The sequence below is a fragment of the Orcinus orca genome, chromosome 14, assembly GCF_937001465.1.
Source record: "Orcinus orca chromosome 14, mOrcOrc1.1, whole genome shotgun sequence".
Classification (NCBI taxonomy): Eukaryota; Metazoa; Chordata; class Mammalia; order Artiodactyla; family Delphinidae; genus Orcinus; species Orcinus orca.
The window spans coordinates 79024061-79044415 of record NC_064572.1 but is presented as its reverse complement, the minus strand read 5'-3'; the positions used below and the strand labels follow the sequence as shown (position 1 = coordinate 79044415).

The following is a 20355-nucleotide window of genomic DNA, read 5'->3' as shown; positions in this document are numbered from 1 at the left end:
GCCGTCACTCTGAGTGATCAGTCAGAAATGAGGGTGGCCCTGGCCTGGGCGCCTCGGGGGCCCTGCACTCTTCCCAGAGACTCGGGGTGTTGGGGACATTCGGGGGGTGCTGAGGGGCCCGAGGCTGATATACCTACAGGCCCCGCCTCCCCGGAACCTGCTTCCTGTCTTCCCTTCCGCCCCATGTCTAAGCCTCAAGCTACTCGTTATACTTCTTCTTTTCAGAACCACCCAAGACAGCCTGCATCCATCTGGAAAACTGTGTGTGTGTGTGTGTGTGTGTGTGTGTGTGTGTGTGTGTGTGTTCAGGGGGGAGGGAAGAAGGAGGGGAGGCCTAAAGTGATTTCTGCTTCCAGGGCCTCACATGGAGTTTGCTAATCTGACTGGCTGAAAGTCTACTTTCATGAAGTATTGTTAAAACAGGAAGTGGTTTTCCAAAAACGTTCCTTCCTGAAAGATGGGGGTGGTGGGAGGGAAGCTCATGGCTTCCTGGAGGGAGTGGGTCTTCAAGAGGCGGGTGGCCTCAAAGTACTGCCCCATCCGGTCTCCACAGCTGTCTCCAGGCCTGTCCCCTGGAGTAGCCATGTTAAGGCCCCGACCTGGACGGTCTTCCTGCATGTCTTGCCAAGGCTTTCCTTCTGGGGGGATGGCAGGTGGTCAGGCCTCCATCTCGTGGGGTCGTTTGTCAACTAGTCCCGGTACCTAAAGAAGTTAAAGGACTGCTTTTTGCCTTCTTTCAAGCACCTGCTATTGAAGCCTTCTGGTGGTTTCCACGAGGCCAAAGGGTTCCTAAGCCAAGCTCTGCAGCACGTGGGAGGCCCCAGGTGGGCTCTCTGGAGAGAATGGCAGTCTCTAGGCAGACCCCGAAAAGCCTCCTTGCATCCCCCCGCAAATCATAGCTCCGTGGCTCCACGTCAGAGGCGTATGTTGTCAGGCTTCCTCTGTAGGGTGAGCTAATACTGAGGCTCTAATGTTTGGAGAAAAGCCCCATATTTGCCACCTGTGAGGTGCGAGCACAGCAAGTCAGAGAACATAGAATCCTCAGGGGACGCCCTGCAGGACCCCAGCACGGTTGCCTGCTCTGTTTAAGAGCACCCGCCGTGAGAGCATTCCTGTACCAGCCACTGCTGGGTTTTGGTGCAACCTAAGTGCAGATGCGCACACCTTTTCGAACTCCACTGACAAGCCCTCCCAGGGCAGTGCTTCCGTAGGGTTGATGCCTTCCGGCCCGACGGCCCTTGGGCAGGCAGCAAGTGTTCTCTCTCTTGCTAATTCTCATACCTCCTTCCCTGAAAACAACCCCCAGCCCTGGAAGGCTGACAGTGCATCGCCTGCTGGGAGGATAATGTATTGCGCAGGCGTGGACCTGAGCAGAAATGCCAGGCTTTGCAGTCAGATCGTCCTCTGTCTCCCTGTAGGCTCCCTGGATAAGCCACGTCACTTCTCCTGGCCTTTGTGTCCTCGTCAGGGATGGGGCACTTCATGGGCGCCCAGGGGGTTAAGGAAATGGGACCACAGTTGTAAAACACCTAACGTGTCTTACACGTTAGTAGTAGGGGCTACTACTAACTACTAGTAGTTAGTAGTAGGGGCTACTACTAACTACTAGTAGTAGTAGTAGGGGCTTGATCACTGGTTGGGATATGTGTTCATGGTTTAACTTGATTTTTTTGTATTGTGGTAAGATAGACACGACATACACCTTACCACACTGACCATTTTTTAGGGCTCTCATGTTTACTATTTTAACCATTTTAAAGTGTACAGTTCAGTGGCATTAAATACATTCACAGTGTTATACATCTATCACCACTATCCAGTTCCAGAACTTTTTCATCACCCCAAACAGAGACCCCTTACCCATTAAGCAGCCACTCCCCGTTTCCCCCTCCCCCAGCCGACCACTCATGTCTCTGTCTCTATGGAGTTGCCTCTTCTGAATATTTCACAGAAATAGAATCATGTCACGTGTGGCCTTCCGTGTCTGGCTTCCTTCACTGAGCGTCATGCTTTCGGGGTTCATCCGTGCTGTAGAATATGTTGGTGCTTTATTCCTTTTTATTGCTGAGTAATGTTCCCATGAGGCCTTGATTTGGGGCAGTCACAGGATGGCTGTGGATGCTACCGAATGTCCCTCACTCCGGGCTGGGATTCTTTCCGACATCATTTCGGAATGGATAGTGGTTTTGAGACAGGAGGTGTGGCCTACAGATGCATGGAAGAGGAGGGGAAGGGGCCAGGCCGACCGTGAGCCCCCCCGCCCCTCGCCCTCCCATCCAGCTCAGCTCCGGAGCCACAGCCAGATCCCCCAGGGCTCTCACAGCAGCGCTCCTTCTGGGCTCAGGCCGGGAAGGACTGTGCTCGCCGATAACAGACAGGCTCTCCGTGTCTCCCCCAGATGCAGGAAAAGGCGAAGGAGATCTACATGACCTTTCTGTCCAGCAAGGCCTCTTCACAAGTCAACGTCGAGGGCCAGTCCCGGCTCAATGAGACGATACTGGAGGAACCGCACCCACTGATGTTCCAGAAGCTCCAGGACCAGGTAACCTGACTTCCCTACATGCACCTTGATTGGAAAACTGGCATTTTTTTCCCAGCCTGGAAGAATTCAGTTAAAACCAAATGTTCGACACCCTAGAAGCCGTCCCACCCGACCGGGCAGGCTGCGGCCCGTGAAGGGGCCGTGGTTGGTGAAAGAGCAGGCTGGCCTGCCAGGCCCAGGATTTGACCCATTGGAGCCGCCCTCAGGCCTCGTTCCTCTTGGTCTACACGTAGTTTGACCGAGCAGGGTTATCTGTCTTCTCAACCAGATGAGAAGGGAGGCTGGAGCTATTTGAGGAACCCACACTGAGGAAGCAACGAGTGGTAACCGCTGAAGGTAGGAGCAGCCAGAAAAATCTAGAAAAGCAAAAGCACGTGGACTCGGAGTGGCGGGGAACCTGGGGCTTTTGTGCAAACATCGCCTCCTACTTCAGTTGGCCCCATAGTCCACTTTGCCAACGTAGTCCACTTAAAGCAGGAAAAGTTAGGTTTAAAAAATGGACCTAGGGCTTCCCTGGTGGCGTGGTGGTTGAGGGGCCGCGCTTCCCTGGTGGCTGAGGTGGCCGATGCAGGGGACGCGGGTTCGTGCCCCGGTCCGGGAAGATCCCACATGCGGCGGAGCGGCTGGACCCGTAAGCCATGGCCGCTGAGCCTGCGCGTCCGGAGCCTGTGCTCCGCAATGGGAGGGGCCACAACAGTGAGAGGCCCGCGTACCGCCAAAAAAAAAAATAAATAAATGGACCTAGAAGGGGTAAACTTTAGTGTTCTGGCAAATTTTCGTATGAGGAATGCCAGCAGTAAAAGAGGCAAGAGGGGTGAAGCTGCATCGCAGAGATTTTTTTAGGCATGAATTTGCAGATGTGACTATTCATAGCGTGCTCTGTTCTTATGAAACGTTGTATGCACACGTGTGGACCATGGAACACTGACAGATTTCAAACTTCTGCTGGCCCTGTTCTTATTGGGGAAGCAAAGGCCTTACTTGGCACACAAGTGGAGACCAGCTCTTAGCTTGATTCAGCATTCCTCCAACAGGAGCAAGCCTAGAGCCACCTGTTGTTAAAACAGAAGCTGGGCCCCACCCCCAGAGTTAACCAGTGGACTTGATGGTTCCCAAGTGGGCTGAGACTTTGCCGTCCTAACAAGTCCCCCGGTGATGCTCATGCTGCAGGTCCTGGGACTACACTTTGAAAACCACTGGCCCACGGCATCAGTTGGCATTTTTTTGATCACCTGGAGTATGCACAGAGCCCAGAGCCATGTCCCAGCATGCAGAAGGCCTCATTTGCTCAGCATCAGATAGAAAGCAAATAGGTAGAAAATACAAATATTAGCTTGAGAAGGTTTTCCAGTTGGTACAGTGGCAAGTGCAAATTCCACATGAATTCTAAGTCAAATTTGAGTGTTGAAGGGACTCCAGTTAGCATGGGAGACTTGCTGAGGGCTTCCTGGAGGTAGTGATGTTGAGCCAATGGGAGGGAGGCCGTGGACATAGATTTGTGGCGGGAAAGGGATGCATGGTTAAAGGCAGTTCTTGTGTCTGTAGCCACACGGGGTGTCTGCCCCACCCGGACCTCAGAATATTTTACAAACTTCCTAGGTTACTCTGAAATGCAGCCAGGACTGAGAACCTGCACTGAAGCCCCTGTGTTCTCGGTATTCTCAATAAGAACAATATCTACCCTTCAGGGGTGCCCTTCTGTGCCCCCTTGGCATATATTATCTCATTTAATCTCCAGTGAGTAGTAGTATTCCCATTTTGATGATGAGAAAAGCAAGGTTCCAGGAGACTAAGTGGTTTGTTAGCACAAAGTCCCATAGGTACAGGGCGTGCTGGAGGCCGATGCACCTGCCTTCAAAGACTGTACGCCGCACACACTCACAGCCTGTGCAGCTGTCCCGCCCTCGTGGGCAGCCCCTCATGGCTCCTCAAAGCCGCATGAGACCGGTTGGAGCAGAGGGATTGCCACGCAAATACAATCCTTTTCTGGGATCGCAGAAGGCAAGGTAGCCGCAGGGAATGAGGTGGGCTGCTGTCTCTCCACGCGGTGGGACAGCTCTCCTGTCCCACCAGCTCTCCTTGTGTTAGGCCTGCGACACATCTCAAAATGGAGCTAGGCCTCTGTGACCAGGGCACCCCCGTTGGATTCAGACTGTGGGAGGTTTAGCTGGTGCAGAAAGGAGGAAATACAAGGGACCAAGGACAATTTTTTTAAGTGACAAAATATTTTAAAAATAACTTTTATTAAGAAAAACTTTTATTGACCTAACTAGAAAAATCATACATGCTCAACAAAAGAAACTTGGGAAACCAAAATATAAAGATAAAAACAATTCATAATTTTATGCCTGGAGATAGCATTTAATGTCTAGACTTTCCATCATTTTTTTCTATAAATATGCATGTGCACACACATCTAACAAATGTGGCACAATGCAGTTCAAACTACTTACTGTAAATAAAATACTTTTATACCCTGTTGTTAAAAGTCATTTATTTGAGGGGAAGACAGAGGTACTAACTATCTTCCTCGGGCATAATTGGGTGGAGAGAAGGTATTTGGAATCTGAGCTGAGTCCACAGTGAGTCCCTGCAAAGGCCTCTGGGTTCTGTTTCACTTCAGAAACCTCTGCCTCTTGGGGCCCTTGCTGGCAACTGTCAAAATGTATGCTCGGCAGAGTCTATGGGTCTCTGCTCCCCAAAGGCCCTCACAAGAGCCCTGCTTTCCTAAGTGAAGGAGAGTGAAGCTGGGGGGAGCATGTTTGGAACCACAAGATTTCACGTAACTTAAAAGCCTCCTCAGCGGCTTTGGCTTCGTTGAGCACCGCCTGGCTTTATCGCCGAGCTGTCTGAGCTGGCTGCTTTCAGCACCGGCTCACCAGGAAAACTCCAGAGGCCTCAGCCCCTTCCCACGGCAGGCAGTGCCCCGAGCCCTGGAGGCTGCTGAGAGGGCAGCGTGGACTTTGGGGCACAGCTGGAGCCTAGAAGGATGGGAAGATCTTCCCTGAGCCTCAGATGAGATGACTTGACATCCACGAATCTCATTTAAAGGAGAGCTTCTCGGGTCTTCATTCAGGTCCTGTCGATTCTTGGTTTACACCCAGTTCTAACAGGTTCTGGTTTTTCAGTTCACAGCGCATTTGAAGTGCTGGTAGAGGCTGTGGAGTGAGGGGCAGCAAGAAGTGATGGCTGACAACCAGGGAGGAAGCAGAAAAATGATACTAAACACAAAACCACAGCACAGTGATTGGGAACCACTGAGCGTGGGGAATCTCACAGCCCCACACACCGCACTGGGGGCATCCCTGTGCTACAGGATGGTGATGCAGTTAGTGATCCTAATGACCCCAGATTATAAAGCAAAACTTAAATTGTGGTCAGCGTGTTCACTGAAGAATGTGTTAGGCGTTTTAATAAGAATTTCATCATAGGGCTTCCCTGATGGCGCAGTGGTTGAGAGTCCGCCTGCCGATGCAGGGGACACGGGTTCGTGCCCCGGTCCGGGAAGATCCCACATGCCGTGGAGCGGCTGGGCCCGTGAGCCATGGCTGCTGAGCCTGCGCGTCCGGAGCCTGTGCTCCGCAACGGGAGAGGCCACAACAGTGAGAGGCCCGCGTACCGCAAAAAAAAAAAAAAAAAAAGAATTTCATCATAAATGATATCTTTTTAAAAAAATTATTCGTTTGTTTGTTTGTTTATTTATTTATTTGGCTGCACCGGGTCTTAGTTGAAGCACGTGGCATCTGCATTGCAGCATGCGGGATCTTTAATTGCGGCCTGAGGGATCTAGTTCCCTGACCAGGGATTGAACCCGGGCCCCCTGCATTGGGAGCGTAGAGTCTTAAAGCTGGACCACCAGGGAAGTCCCCATAAATTATATCTTAAGAGAAGTTGGGGGGCTTAAAACTTTGTTACCTGGAAAATTCATAATTAGAGAGACTGTTCTCTGATTTAATCCTGCGCTGCCAACGTGGCCCACGTGTGCCCGGCACGTGCCTGTAAAGCCAGGAGAGGTGAGGGTAGCACTGGGGGCATCTCCCTGGAACTTTAGCCTACAGTCAGAGGCTGCTGTTGGACAATTTTAAGTTGTGGGAAGCAGGAAGGAGGAGGTGATCTTACGAAGAGCTGTTTTCTTCAATGGATTGCACTTCACTGCAGTGGCTTTTTAATCTTAAAAACTCCCCTGGGAGGTCTAGTTCAGTTCTGGTTGGTTTGCTGGTGTGTGAACTTGTTTTTTCTTTCATTCCTTTATGCTATAAATATTGATGCAGGGCCTCCTATGTACCGGGGACTGTGCTAGGAACTGTGTGTACAGTGAGGAAATCAGCACCTGTCCACCCAAGAGGACAGACAGAGATAAATGCTAAGAAGGAGGTAAAACAGATGACGGGTTAAGAGTGACTGAGAGGGGCCTATTTTGGGTCTAGTGGTCAGGGAGGACTCCTTGAAGAGATGCCTGAGATCTGAGTGGCAAGGGGGAGCTGCGTGAGAAGACTTGGGGGCAGGACCTTCCAGGGAGAGCCAATGGCAGTTGCAAAGGCCCTGGGGCAGGAATCCACTGGGTCTGTGCCTGCAGTGGAGTGAGCGAGGGAGATGAAGAAGCTAAGCTGGAAGGGACTGGCCGGGGTTAGGCCCTGAGGCCATGGCAACCAGTTTAATTTCAACAGTGACTATAGAATGTGCCGGCTGGGCTCATAAGGTTTGGTTCTCTTGAAAGCCGGGCACCTTGGCTCTGATCCCCAGCTCCGGCTGTGCCCGTCCCTCCTCAGCCAGTCAGGAGAATGCAGATGACTCGGTGCAGATCCATCTCTGTTCTAGAAACTCAGCTGCGAGCCCGCAGTCTCCTGACCATGGCTCATTGTTTGTACCCTGATGACCTAACCCCCTACCCCCTCCCTTACTCCTCCCTGCCCATCACTTCCTGGACGCTGAGCTCAGATCTACTGTCATTGTCACTGCATGTTAAGTAAGGCTGGAGGGGGAAGTGGGAGCTCATGTTCCAAGACTGCCTCCATCTGACCCCACGTGGGTCCTGTTTCCTGGTGTGGCTTCTGTGGCCTCATCGGTAACGTGGGACTTTCGGCAAACACGGCTACCTCTCCAAGCAGCAAAGCAGTCCACAAGCCTTCAACGCCCCATTTTATTAATTAATTAATTAATTTATTTATTTTTGGCTGCGTTGGGTCTTCATTGCTGTGCACAGGCTTTCTCTAGTTGCGGTGAGCGGGGGCTACTCTTCGTTGTGGTACGTGGGCTTCTCATTGCGGTGGCTTCTCTTGTTGGGGAGTATGGGCTTTGGTAGTTGTGGCTCGCAGGCTGTAGAGCGCAGGCTCAGTAGTTGTGGCGCACGGGCTCAGTTGCTTCGCGGCATGTTGGATCTTCCTGGACCAGGGCTCGAACCCATGTCCCCTGCACTGGCAGGCGGATTCTTAACCACTGCACCACCAGGGAAGTCCCAATGCCCCATTTTAAAAAATTGCTCCCTGATGGCCACAACCTTGTTTCCGTAGAGCCGACTTTTCTTTGACTTTAGAATTTAGCAGCTTTGAAACTTTGGCTAAGATGCCATCCCTCCCTGAGCCTCAGTTTCCCCATTTGTGAAATGCAGGTTATGATAAGGCAGTTGTGAGGATGAAATGCACTCATGTCTGTGAAACACTGACTAGGTGCAGCACCTGGCGTGCAGCCAGCCCTCCACAGGTGTTAACTGTGCATGTCCTTTAAATTGTCTTAATGCAGTAGTTCTTAACTGTCGTGGGACATGGGGCAATGTCTGCAGACATTCTCGGTTGTCATGATCGGAGTGGGGGGGTTGCTTCTGGCACCTAATGGGCAGAGGCCAGGTTGCTGTCAAAACACCCTGCAATGCACAGGACAGCCCTGAGCCCCCCCACTGCCCCACGACCCCCTACACACACACATATCTGGTCCAAAATGTCAGTGGTGCCCAGGTGGAGAAACCCTGGCTTAACGTAACTTTCAGAAATGTAGCAGAATCCACGTGCCTTACCCTCGCTAGATCCCCACCTTTCAAAAAAGCACCAAATAACGTCTGTCAGTTTTCTACACTTCAGTGAATTCTGGGGAAACATTAAGGCGGAACCTCTTCACAGTTTACACTGTGCTTTTGTGTGTGCATCTTATCTGACTATCAGGTAGGCTTGGGGAAGGTGGAACCTGGCACCTCACTTTACGAGAGAAAGTTCCCTTGAGGGGAAGGTGACCTGACTGGCCTGAGGTCCCAGAGCTGGAAGAGGGGAAACGGGGCACGAACCCGGCGCTTCTGGTTCAGCCAGACTCTCCTGCCACACTGAGGCCCGTGGTCCACGGGAAGCAGTGGTGTTTGTTCTTACTGTTCTCCCTCTGGTCTGTGCCGCCTTCTTCCTTTCCTGGGCGCTGGTACAGCGGCATGGTCTTTGGTGATTAAAGACCAGCCAACACTCTTACCTTCTTCTCCTTTCCCACCTTCACCTCCCTTGCTCAGTAGTGCTCTCCTGTACCTCCAGCCCTGACTGATTCTAGAATATTCCCATCAGTCACTAAGGCACTGAGAGTCACCCACGACATGAAGGGATCAAATTAGTCACAGCAGCCTAACATGTACAAGAAATGACAGTGCCGGTCTGTTCTGGCCGTGTCAGCTTGGTGGCCTGGACACATGTGTCCTGCTCAGCTACATGGCTAGAACTCCAGGGAGGAAGGCCAACACAGCCAGCACTAGCCACGAGCACATCCTGTTACGGCCTTGCCCAGGATTCTGGACAAGTTAATTTTAAAAATTATTTTTAATTGTTAAATTACTATATGCATTGTTAAGATGAAGAGAAGAAAATTCACATAATCCAAGAGGAGATGAAAAGCTAAAATCCCCCAGTTCCTGCCTCTTCCCTCTCACTTTCCGCCTTATGTTGTGTATCCTTCCAGACCCTCCCCCAAATGTTTGAAAACGGAACACTTTGAAATCTGCTCAGTGACTTGAGCTTGTGCCATATGAAAGATTTAAAACAGAATTCTGCTCCTGCAAGTTTCTGGGCAGCAATTTACACGAGTTTCTTGCTCTGAAGCCTCTGGTTTGAATTCCACAGCGTAGAATGATGGGTTCCCTGGAATAGCAAGGAGATTGGAGAAGAGGGAAGGGTCAAGGTCATTGCTCTCTCGGACCATGAAAGATAAGCCTGCAGGTTTGAGGGGGGCAGGGGGGCTCATTCTTCTTCCATAAATCTTAGGGACCCCAGTGCCTACACTTACTGCAGATTTTGCGTGTTGCCAGGATGCCCTCACCCAGGCTTCGGGGTTGGTGCTAAGTCTGGTCTGGGGAGGGCAGAGTGGAGGTGGTTTTCTCCACTGAAAAGGAAGTCCTCAACCTCTGATGTTTAAAAAAATATCAAAAGACTTCAGTGAGATGTCAGCACTCCCAGCCACATCCTTGACAGCGAAAGGAACCATGCACCAGGCCCCTTTTTACCAGTGTCGTTTCTTTGAATTTCCCCAGAACCCAAGAAATGAGAAGTGCTTCCTTTGTAGACCTCAGTAAGAAGGGTTGGGGCAGCTGGTGAGGACCCAGGGGTGGGGGGAGGGGCTGCCACGCCTACCAGGGTCGTCTAGGAGTCCACTCCCTCTCCTAGCCCCTCGCTTCTCCAAGTCTGCCTGTGGTGGGAACTGGAGCTGGACTTACTGGGCACCTCAGTCTTGGTGCCAGCTGCCTTTTGCTCTCAACGGTCAAGCCCAGTCCAGAGAATGACATGTTCCAACGGGCAAAGCCAGAAAGAGCGGTTCATGGGTTTTCATTCAAGTGGAAGGAGCATTGGATCCTGGCGTTTGCCATGGCCCTATGGCTTCTGAGGGTGGGGAGGGAAGGACAGCATTTGAAATACTTTGAGTTTTGGGGTTTTTTTTACAACTTTAAAATGGAGTTTAGGGGAAGAAGAGGGGGTAGGGGACGGGTGCCAGAGAGCATTGAACTTTCTCCCTGACGGCCAAAGGCGAAAATAAAACGCCTTCACCCCACGTCGAAAGCATGTCATTTCAGCTTTGGATTTGAGTATTAAGGACTCCAGGATCAAGTGGACAGATCATCCCCCTCCACCCCCTGGCAGTGAGACAGCACCAAACCCATGGGTGTGCGAGCGGATTGCTCGCCGGGCAGGGGTCTCTGTCTCTGTCCGTGTTCGGCCTCTTTCTGGATTTCTGCTCTCACCTTGGCACGGCGTCTACCTCAGTGGGGGGCCTGTCCAGGAAGCAGCACTGTCCAGGCGACAGAAACTTCTGTGTGGCCTTCCCTGGTGCTTTGGGACAAGGGCTGGCCTGAGCTTTATCTTCTTACTTGCTCTCTGCCAGCTGCCCTCAGGCCTTCTCCCCCATCCCCCCATCCCCAGAGCGGGAGGTGATCTTCCATCAGGGGTGGGGACGTCCCCATCTGTGCCTGGCCCCAGCAGCCTCTGCGGCGCCCCCGCTGATCCTTGCCTGAGGGCTGGAGGTGGAGGCTGGTTTTCTTCACACTTTGTGTCTGTCCGTGTGGTGTGAAAGCATGTCTGAGGTCTAGGTGTGCAGTTGCATTCTAGAACTGCAATTCATGGACAGTTATGTGTTCTTTCAGTCCTTTTCATGTAAAAACTAAACCAGGTTCTTGAAGCAAATATGAAATCCCATTAATAAAATTTTCTGTTGCAGTAAAGGATTCATGTTTTTTCCTCCTGGTATCCAGTTGAAATAACATGGTGGAGGGCTTTGAAGAGGAGGTAGGATGCGTGTTTAGTTTAGGTCTTTAATGGCCTTGTCCCCTAAGACGGGTTAAAAGATTTATTAGGCTTGAAATGCACTTGAGACAGGGATGAAACCTTCACGGAGGGGCCCTCAAGGCTGGTTAAGCTTCTCATTGTCTATATGGCTGAATATGCGTCTGTGAGGGAGTCCTTTTCTGGAGCAGCAGACCCGGAAGAGTCTCAAATTGAAGCACCACGTGGATATTTTCCTTTGCAGAAAGGGGAATGCTAATCGGTCGCGCGGTCTGGGATCTGGGGAGGGCGGGGCGTCTTTGAGTGGGGAGACCTCCTGGCAGGAAGACCCCCTTCTCTGTTTTCACTTCGAGTCCCACCGCCAGCAGCCTGAGGGTTGGCTCCCAAGGTCACGACATTAAGCAATTTACAGTCCTGGCGTCCAGCCCCCAGATGTGGGGCTGCTGAAACCTGAAACCTGCTGGGCCACAGCTGTGATGGCCAAAAAAAAAAAAAAAAAAGGTAGGGAATGCAACTTAGCTGCCAACTTGAGTTTTCTGCTCTGCAGGCTGCCTGTCTCCCCGAAGGGGTGTTGGTCAAGGGGTGTTGGTCGGCAGCCTGCAGGCCCGGCCCCTGCCCACCTGGGTCTCCACCTTCTTCTTTCGCTTCCCTGCAGACAACTAGAGGCGCATGGTCAGGGGATGATCACAGCCCAGCCCCAGTGAGGCCAGTCCTCCCTATCAGAGAGTCCTGGTTTTGTGGAACCTTCTGGAACCCCTAGGGCCATCTCATTTTCTGTGCACAAGCAGGAGTGAGGTGAAATCAATAATTTGACTGTGTTCATTTCCAAGGGCTGTCGTAATAGATTATTGTAAACTGAGTGGCTTAAAACCACAGACATTTTTTTCTCTCACAGCTCAGGAGGCCAGAAGCCTGAAACTGAGGTGTCGGCAGGGCTGTGCTCCTTCTAAAGGCTGGAGGGAAGACTCTTTCCTGGCCTCTTCCAGCTGCTGGTGGCCGCTGGCAGCCCTTGGTGTTCCTTGGCTTGTGGCCGCATCCCTCCAACTCCAGTCTCTGCCTCTGCCTTCACATGGCCTTCCTCTCTGTGTGTGTGTCTCTCTGTGTGTTCTCTCCTTTTCTTATGACAACACTCCTTGGATTTAGGCCCACCCTAAGTCCAGGATGAGGTCATCTTGAGATCCTCAACTACCCCTATTCCCAAATAAAGTCACATTCTGAAGTTCCAGGTGGACCTAAACTTGGGGGGGGGGCACACCATTCAACCTACTATACTGACCTTTGGGGATGTTTATTTCCCACTTATACACACAAGCACGTATTTGGGATCATTGTTTTTAGTTTACGTGCATTTTAAAAATTCTGTGTTCAGTCACTTAACACTCACGTACATTTTTCCATGTTAAACTCCTATGCAGTCTTCATTTTTAATGACTGCCTCTTGCTCTGCCACATGAGTGGCAGGATAGCCTGGAGGTTAGGAGTGTGGGCTCGAGAGCCGGACGGCCAGAGTTTGCTTCCTGCATCCTTTTTGCACCCTCTTTTACTCACTGTTACGGGCTGAATTGTGTCTCCCTCAAATTCATATGTCAGACTCCTAAGCCCCAGTACCTCAGAATGTGACTGTGCTGGGAGATGGGGGTCTTTAAAGAGGTGACTAACGTTAAATGAGGTCCTTGGGGTGGGCCCTACTCCAGCCTGACCAGTGTCTTTATAAGGAGTGGAGATTAGGACATAGACACACACACAGCAGAGACCAGATGACCCCGGGGAAGATGGCCACCGACAAGCCAGGAGAAACCAACGCTGCCATCACCTTGATCTTGGACTTCCAGCCTCCAGGACTCTGAGGAAAGAAATTTTTGATTTTCAAGCCACCCAGTCCTTAGTACTTGTCATGGCAGCTGAGCTGACAACATACCAGCCACTGGGGCAAAACACCAAATCTCCAAGTCCTCCGTCCTTCCCTTGTGTGATTGGGGTCCTCGGGTTCGGTGAGGATTAGAGAGGATGCTCCATGTGTTGCCTGGCGTGTGGTTTGAAGGTGCTCTTAGTGGGGCTGGTACCACCCTGAATTGTTTTGCCAACCCTCTGTCATTGCTCGGTGGGTAGAGTCTGTTCATTCACTGGGTGAATGTTTGTTCGGCCACCATCATGGCCATTTGCCCTGTGATAAAGAAGGCTGTGGGCAGCAGCTGGGTACCTGGTGTTTGGCCACTTTCTTTCTTTTCTTTTCTTTTTTTTTAAAAAATTTATCAATCACTTTGTTTTTTAGACTTTTATTTATTTTTATTTTATTTTTGGCTGTGTTGGGTCTTCTTTGAAGCGTGGGCTTTCTCTAGTTGTGGCGATCAGGGGCTGCTCTTCGTTGCGGTGCATGGGCTTCTCATTGCGGTGGTTTCTCTTGTTGCGGAGCACGGGCTCTAGGCGCGCGGGCTTCAGTCGTTGTGGCACGCGGTCTCAGTAGTTGTGGCTCGCAGGCTCAGTAGTTGTGGCGCACGGGCTTAGTTGCTCCGCGGCATGTGGGATCTTCCCAGACCAGGGCTCGAACCCGTGTCCCTTGCATTGGCAGGCGGATTCTTAACCACTGCGCCACCAGGGAAGTCCTGGCCACTTTCTTGAAAGAGATTTTTAGGACATTCTCTATCCTCTAAGCCATCTTCACTGAGCACCAACCACGAGGAGCCCTGGGATGGGAGCTGCCTATTGCCATGAGCTCCTAGGCCAGTGCCCAGGAGACCCTTTGCCGGTGGCAGTGAAGACCCCGTGCAGAGATACCAGGCAGCTCACAGCCCCAGAAAATGAGACTCTTGGAATCAGCATCCCTTTTCTTCAAATCTGTCCCATTCTGATGGCTGCAGCTGCCACCCCCTGACTCGGCGGCACTGGGAGCTGCACCTGGAAGCAGGTGAGGGCTCGTGGAGAGGGCAGCCCCAGCCTGAAGGCCTTCACGGGCATCTCACACCCGCCCACGGCAGGGAGCAGCCCGTCTGCTCTTGTTAAATAGCTCGCAGCCCCCTCCCCTCACGCTTGCTGATGCCAGGAGTGCCAAAGGGGCAGCCAAGCCTGTGGTGTCCTGGCATCTCCTGGAGGCCGAGTGAGTCCTGCCAGGTGCTCGGCTGAAGCCACCTCCCCTCCTCCCTCCCCCACTGCCTCCGGCCTGGCCCAGGTGCCTCCAGCCCCAGCCTTTTTGCTTCTCTTCTTTGAAGAGCCACAGCAGGCAAACAGGATGTTCCACTCCCACACGTGGAGACTCAGACGAGACACTTGGGTCGAACCGCATCCTGCTGGCAGAGCTGGGTCCCATCCGCTGCGGACCTGGTCGGGATGGGGTGCGGGGCTGGGGGCCGGGAGGGGCACTCGCGAAGCTGCTTTCATTAGTCACTTTTCGAGCATCGTTCCAAACTGTGAACTTGGTGGGCATCTCAGAGTTCCCTTTGGGGGCTCTTGTGCCAGGAAGGGCGGAATAATGCAGGTGGTGAGGGATGGCAACACCTGCACGAAATGATAATGGCATTCCTCATCCCCCGTCTCACCCCTGGCTATGATTCTAGTATTTTCTGGGAGGTGTTTTTTTTTTAATGAATAATTTCTCCAAACCATAGCAAATCAGTCTAGGATTACAAGATGGCTACAAAATAGATGGCTGCCATGGAGAGGCACAAGGTGGGAGCTTACAGAGGCGTGGTCTTTCTGAGCAGTGAGATAAGACTGGAAGGACACCCAGGGAAGGGCAGGCAGTAGCTGAAGAGTTTAAAGAAAACCCAAACTCTGCTGAAAGCAAAATGATTTAAGCGGTTCTCCCATGGTTGAAGCCGTCTTGGGAAAATGAAGGTGTCAAGGCTGAGGTCCAGTTCTCCCAGCCCCCAGGTAGATGTTCTGAGTCCCTGGACACCATCAGACATTTCATTTACAAAGTAGTTTGTGTGCCTGTTGAGAGAGGACAGATTGAAAAGACGTTTTGCCACCCACTTGATAACCCTGCCTGGCAGTGAGCAGCATTCTAGACACCCCTGGAACTTTCCACTCGTTGAGCCCATTGGTGGTGCAATAAGGAAGGAACCAGGGTGCGCAGGGCGGATTTTCGGTCTGCAGAATGCCCTGAAAGCTCGGCTGAAAGGTCTGAGAGAGATGGAGAGAGATTTCTCAAAAGAGACTGTATCCCTCGACCACCAGAAAGCGCTTCCCTTTTGCTTCTCCTCTTCCCACCCCTTTGCAGGGCAAGGGAGGAGGGTGGTGGCAAAGGATGGGGTGGGAGGAGAGGGGATGCTGGGAAGAGAGGGGGCAGCTCTCTGAGGACTTGGGGTGAGGCAGGCGGCAGCCCTCTAATCTGTCAGGGTTTCTCCCCTTGCACCTGATGAGCACGTACCTTGGAAAGATTTCTCTCCCAGAGATGCACTCCTGGAACTGTGTGAGTAAGCAGGTGTTTGCATTCCGCAGCTGACTGCTATTTTCTTTAATTAAGGCCTGTTCCCGAAACCTCTGCTCGCCAGGACTACCGTTTCACTTCCCTGACCTGCACTGAATAAGCCCCATTTTGTTTCTGGGCATAATGATAGGTTTGTTTGAGATCTTGGATGCCAGTCTTCCGGGGGTCTTAACACTATTGACATCGTCTGATATGACAGTGACAGTGGCCTAGTACACTGTCGTCTCTACAGAAATGGCTTCTCTTCTGCTATCTCAAGTTCCTGGAGCCATACATCCCTGTATTATCTACCCAAATAAAGTGGAAATTCTTAAAGGACCTCTTGATACAAAGGTATAAATCAGTGCTGTGCGAACCTATACTTCCGCGGAAGATATAGATAGGTTTGTTTCGTGTGACTCTCTAAGCTCTTATATTCCATTGAGATAATTTCATAATGACCCAAAACACCCAGGAAACCCAGCTTGTCTAGCACACGACGTACGTAACTTTCTTTGTGTGTTTGGCATGTATTTTCCTCGCACATGATCGGTATTTAATAAATATTCGATGAGATGATTAGCCTCACCCTTCAGATTTGTTTTCCTTTTCCCCTTAGATCTTCAACCTTATGAAGTATGACAGCTACAGCCGCTTCTTAAAGTCTGACTTGTTCTTAAAACACAAGCGAACGGAGGAAGAGGACGAAGGTCCACCCGATGCCCAGACTGCAGCTAAAAGAGCTTCGAGAATTTATAATACATGAGCCCCCAAGGCACTGGCAGGACTGGCAGCTTTCAGAAGCGAAGGAACTCACTCTCAGGACCGTGCAGGGTTTATAACCTCTTTGTTTTCTGCAAGGACTGAAATGTGCAAAACGCTTCCATGGAATATGTGTATTTTATTACCTGCTTGACCAGTAAGTTTTGCATGATGGCTAATCTTACATAAAAAGACAAATAGCTTTGAAGTTTTAGTTCTCACACACACCCAAAGGGGGGACAGTCCTTAAAACACTGGACAGTTTGAGTATTTCACAGCTTGATTAAGCGTCATGTGAGGCCACCAGGTGAACGTACAGCCACCTCTTACCTCTAAAGTCTTTGCCCTGCCTCTGTGTGTGGGTCACATGTGTCCACAGATTCACTTGGTGAACCAGCTCAAGAATGAATTGATCTGACAAGCTCAGGTCACTGGGGTTTTTTCTGTCAGGTGCCTCTTGGGTTAAATACTTCTAGAGAGTAAGTTCAGTGCTGGGAAAAGAAAATTCATCACAGCCTCTAAAGATCTGGGGAGCTGCGTGTGGGTATCGTCAGAGGGCTCTTATTTCTTGCGCATGGGTTTGTTCTGGTTTTGCCCGTAATCCGTGACATTTCATGCAACAAAGATAAATAGTTCATTTTGACAGAAACAAGATCTCAACCAGGAAGAAAGACAAATGGGAGACTGTTCAGGGTCCCCATGGTGACGCAAGGTGGTGCTGAATGGGATGGTGGCACTGGCCCGTGCCGATGATGGAGCTGGGGGGATGTTCCTTTCTCTTGCAGCCCTTTTGGTGAAACCCTTTCTTCTTGATGCCTACCCCTTGCTAGACTTGTTAACTCTGGGCTTGAGACTTCAACCAGAGGAAGGAAATGCTGTCTTTGGAAGCCCCCTCTTGGGTGAAGAGGCTGTGAGTGAAGTCCTGCTGGGCCCAGGCGCCCCCAGCAGAGCCCAAGGTCAGGCACAGTTCCCTTCTGCTCATTGTTCCTGCCGTCTGCTGCTGCCAGACCTTCTCCAGCACGTTTGCCAAACCTTAAGCTCCTGTTTGCACAAACAAAGCAACCAGACTCTTACTTGAGAGCCTTCCAAGTCAGACGTTCCCATTTGCAAAATTCCCTGCTGATGAGCATGACTGTATGATTTATCAATCAAGCCGGGACACTTGAGAGAGAAGGGGAGTGAGCTTAATCATCACGCTGGGATAATAGGCATCAGCTGGTTCTGATCCCGGTGAAACCAGTTTGCATAGTCACCCTACTGACCACGCTCTCCTAGGGCGACAACTTGGGCAGTTCCCCGGATTCTCCTTGTCCATTCACTGTGGTCGAATGCCCCCTGTCCTTCCACCTTGGACCTGGGGAAGGGATGGTCTTAGGAAGCCATTCACTGCTGCCAACCAAACCACCCAACTGAGCATTCATCAGAAACAGCAAATGCTTGATTCCCCCGACGGGGGTTTTCTGCCTCCCCCAGGTCATCCCCGACATGCCTTCTCTCTGCCTGGGATGAGATAGTAATGCTGAGAATGACACCCAAGGGCCCTGTCATCTGGGAAATTCAGTCCATCTTCAAGCAGTGCAGACTGATGCACTTGAAAGAGTAAGGAATAAAAACAACGTGGGTTCTCTAGCTCCACTTGCAGTTTACTAGCCAGAAAAGTGCAGGGATGCAGACCCACGCCCCCACTGCACTGTCGCAGATGCAGGATAATTTCAAGGTGCCAGGGAACTGAGCGAGCTGCTTGGTGCTCTCTTTTGAGAGCCTGTGCTGGGCGGGTCCCAGAGACTGCAGGTGGGCTGGGAACCCTCTTTCTGGCTTTTACCCTTTTACCCCTGGGTTCAGAGGCCCTTTGAGGTGGTGAGCTCTTCATAAGCACATAAAGGAAACAGCCGGAGTTAGCTGGGAGACTGTCTGCCAGAAGAAAGCCTCTGGCTTAGGAGCTGCCTGAAGAGCTGAATGCGGGTGGGAGGGTGAGCTGCCCGTGTTCAGCCACGGCTCACTTCTCACAGCACTTCCCCCAGCTCGCTCTGGCCGGGCTGCCTGCCTCCCTGCCAATCGCGGAACTGAGGCAGGTACAGAATCCAGCTTCCTAAAGCCATTGCAGAAGTGAGACAGAAGTGTAGGGAATCTGTGTAGCCAGACCCATGCTTCTACCCAGCTTTTCACTTTCACCCTATGTCTGTCCATCCGTCCATTTACTGATTAATATTTAAATTGTGTCTGCAATGTGCTAGGGATTGTGTTAGGTGCCAAGATTCAATGCGGGGAGTATAGCAGCCATGACGATTCATGCTCCGGTTCACAGGTGTTCTAAAATGTAGGTTTTATTATTATTCAGGTGTGGTGAGCCCAGCAGATCAGGAGACGACTATCATTGAAAGGATAGTTTCTAAGAGAAAGGAGCAGGTCACACCGTGCAGGGCCGCGTGGGGAATCACCAGGGTCGGTCAGAAGGTGGAGAGAGTGAGGGAAACGGAGGCAAAAGCCTTCATTGTGGTTTCCTTGGAAAAGGCAGGGCAAAGGGTAGGTTTGGCTAGTTTGTATCATTTCCGTGGGCTCTGGGGCTTAGGGACTGTCCCTAACTGGTACCTGGGCCTGCGTCATTAGGGCAGGTGGCCCAGAGTGTGAGAGCCCCGTAAAGAAGGGACCTGGGGATGTGAGCTCTGCATTTGTCAGTTGTTTTCTGTCTCTAAGAATCAGCTAGCACTGGGAGGGGCAGTCCCCCCAGTGCCAGCCAGGACCCAGAGGTCAAAGCTTCAGAGTAAAACACGCTTATGACAACAGTCTGCAGGGTCTCAGAATCTCAACCCGCAGGCCATAGATGTTGTGTTCGATGGGGCATGTGTCTGAAAGCTTTCAGTGCAATTGCCTTGGGCAGAGCGCAAATGTAATCTCCACTTGGCTACAAGCCCCATCATTCCCTATTGCCTTCTAACAGGCCATTCACATTTTACATTTTCTGCTGGCTCTACAGTTTGTGCCCTGATCTCCATCTCCTGTATGCAGAGAGCACGGCCTTGGTGACATTTTCCTCTGTGACTTTTCAGTCATTAATGATACCTCCAGATCCACTCTGCTGACCCGCCCAACTTTCTCAGAGTCAGTTGCGGTTCACACTCCTGCACCATCTTGCTTTCTCAATCACAGAACTCCCCTCCAAGGCAGGGCGGGGGTCACCTCACACTTGAAGAATACCTTTCCAAAGGCTTCTTTCCCATTGCTTCATACACAAAACCTTAAAAAGTGGGAGAACATCTATTTCTCCCATTTTAGAGATGGGAAAACCAAAACAAAGGACATGACTCACACGTGCTTGTGAGTGGTGGAGTCTGAGGCTGGAACCAAACCTTCCATCTCCCGACCCCAGCTCCCTTTTTGGTTCATCCTCTGCCTGGACAGGGCCCCAGGGAGGCCCAGCGCTGGGGTGAATACTGGCGTTTTGGTAAAGATGCTCCTTTACTCATACAACAGATGCTTAATGAGCATCTACTACATCCCAGGCCACATACTAGCTATAGGAATGTAGGGGAATTAAAGAGTGAAGCATGGAGAATTCCCTGGCAGTCCCGTGGCTAGGACTCCGCACTTCCACTGTAGCGGGCATGGGTTCGATCCCTGGTCAGGGAACTAAGATCCCACAGGCTGTGACGTGCAGCCATAAAATAGACAAAAGTCATACTATACACAGTTCAAAACAAAAGAAAGAATGGAGCATCAACCGTGCCAGCAGCTGGTCAGGAGATGAGATGGGGTTTTTAACCAAAAACTCCTCTGTAAGAAAGAAAGTGACCAGCCCCTGGGAGAGAGACTGAGGGGACAGGACTGGCTGGATGTGTTCATCTCTTAAGTTTACATGCTCAGTTGTTTTGTCTTTTCCCTAAATGTCAGGGGGTTAATTAAGCTTCATGTTG

At 51.3% G+C, this 20355-nt stretch overlaps 1 protein-coding gene across 3 annotated transcripts in view; it reads left to right on the top strand.

The window, feature by feature from the left end:
• Positions 1–16652, top strand: part of RGS10 (regulator of G protein signaling 10) — a 36338-nt gene extending 19686 nt beyond the window's left edge. For 2 of the 3 annotated variants that reach the window (XM_004265773.3, XM_049697439.1), the window contains exons 4-5: positions 2399–2542; positions 16302–16652. In XM_004265773.3, the coding sequence (XP_004265821.1) occupies positions 2399–2542; positions 16302–16448 (291 nt within the window). In that variant the 3' untranslated portion in view covers positions 16449–16652. Of the gene's footprint in view, positions 1–2398; positions 2543–15739; positions 16239–16301 lie in introns of those variants that run through there. The other variant, XM_033420924.2, reaches the window with a different exon arrangement.
• Positions 16653–20355: the final 3703 nt, after the last annotated feature.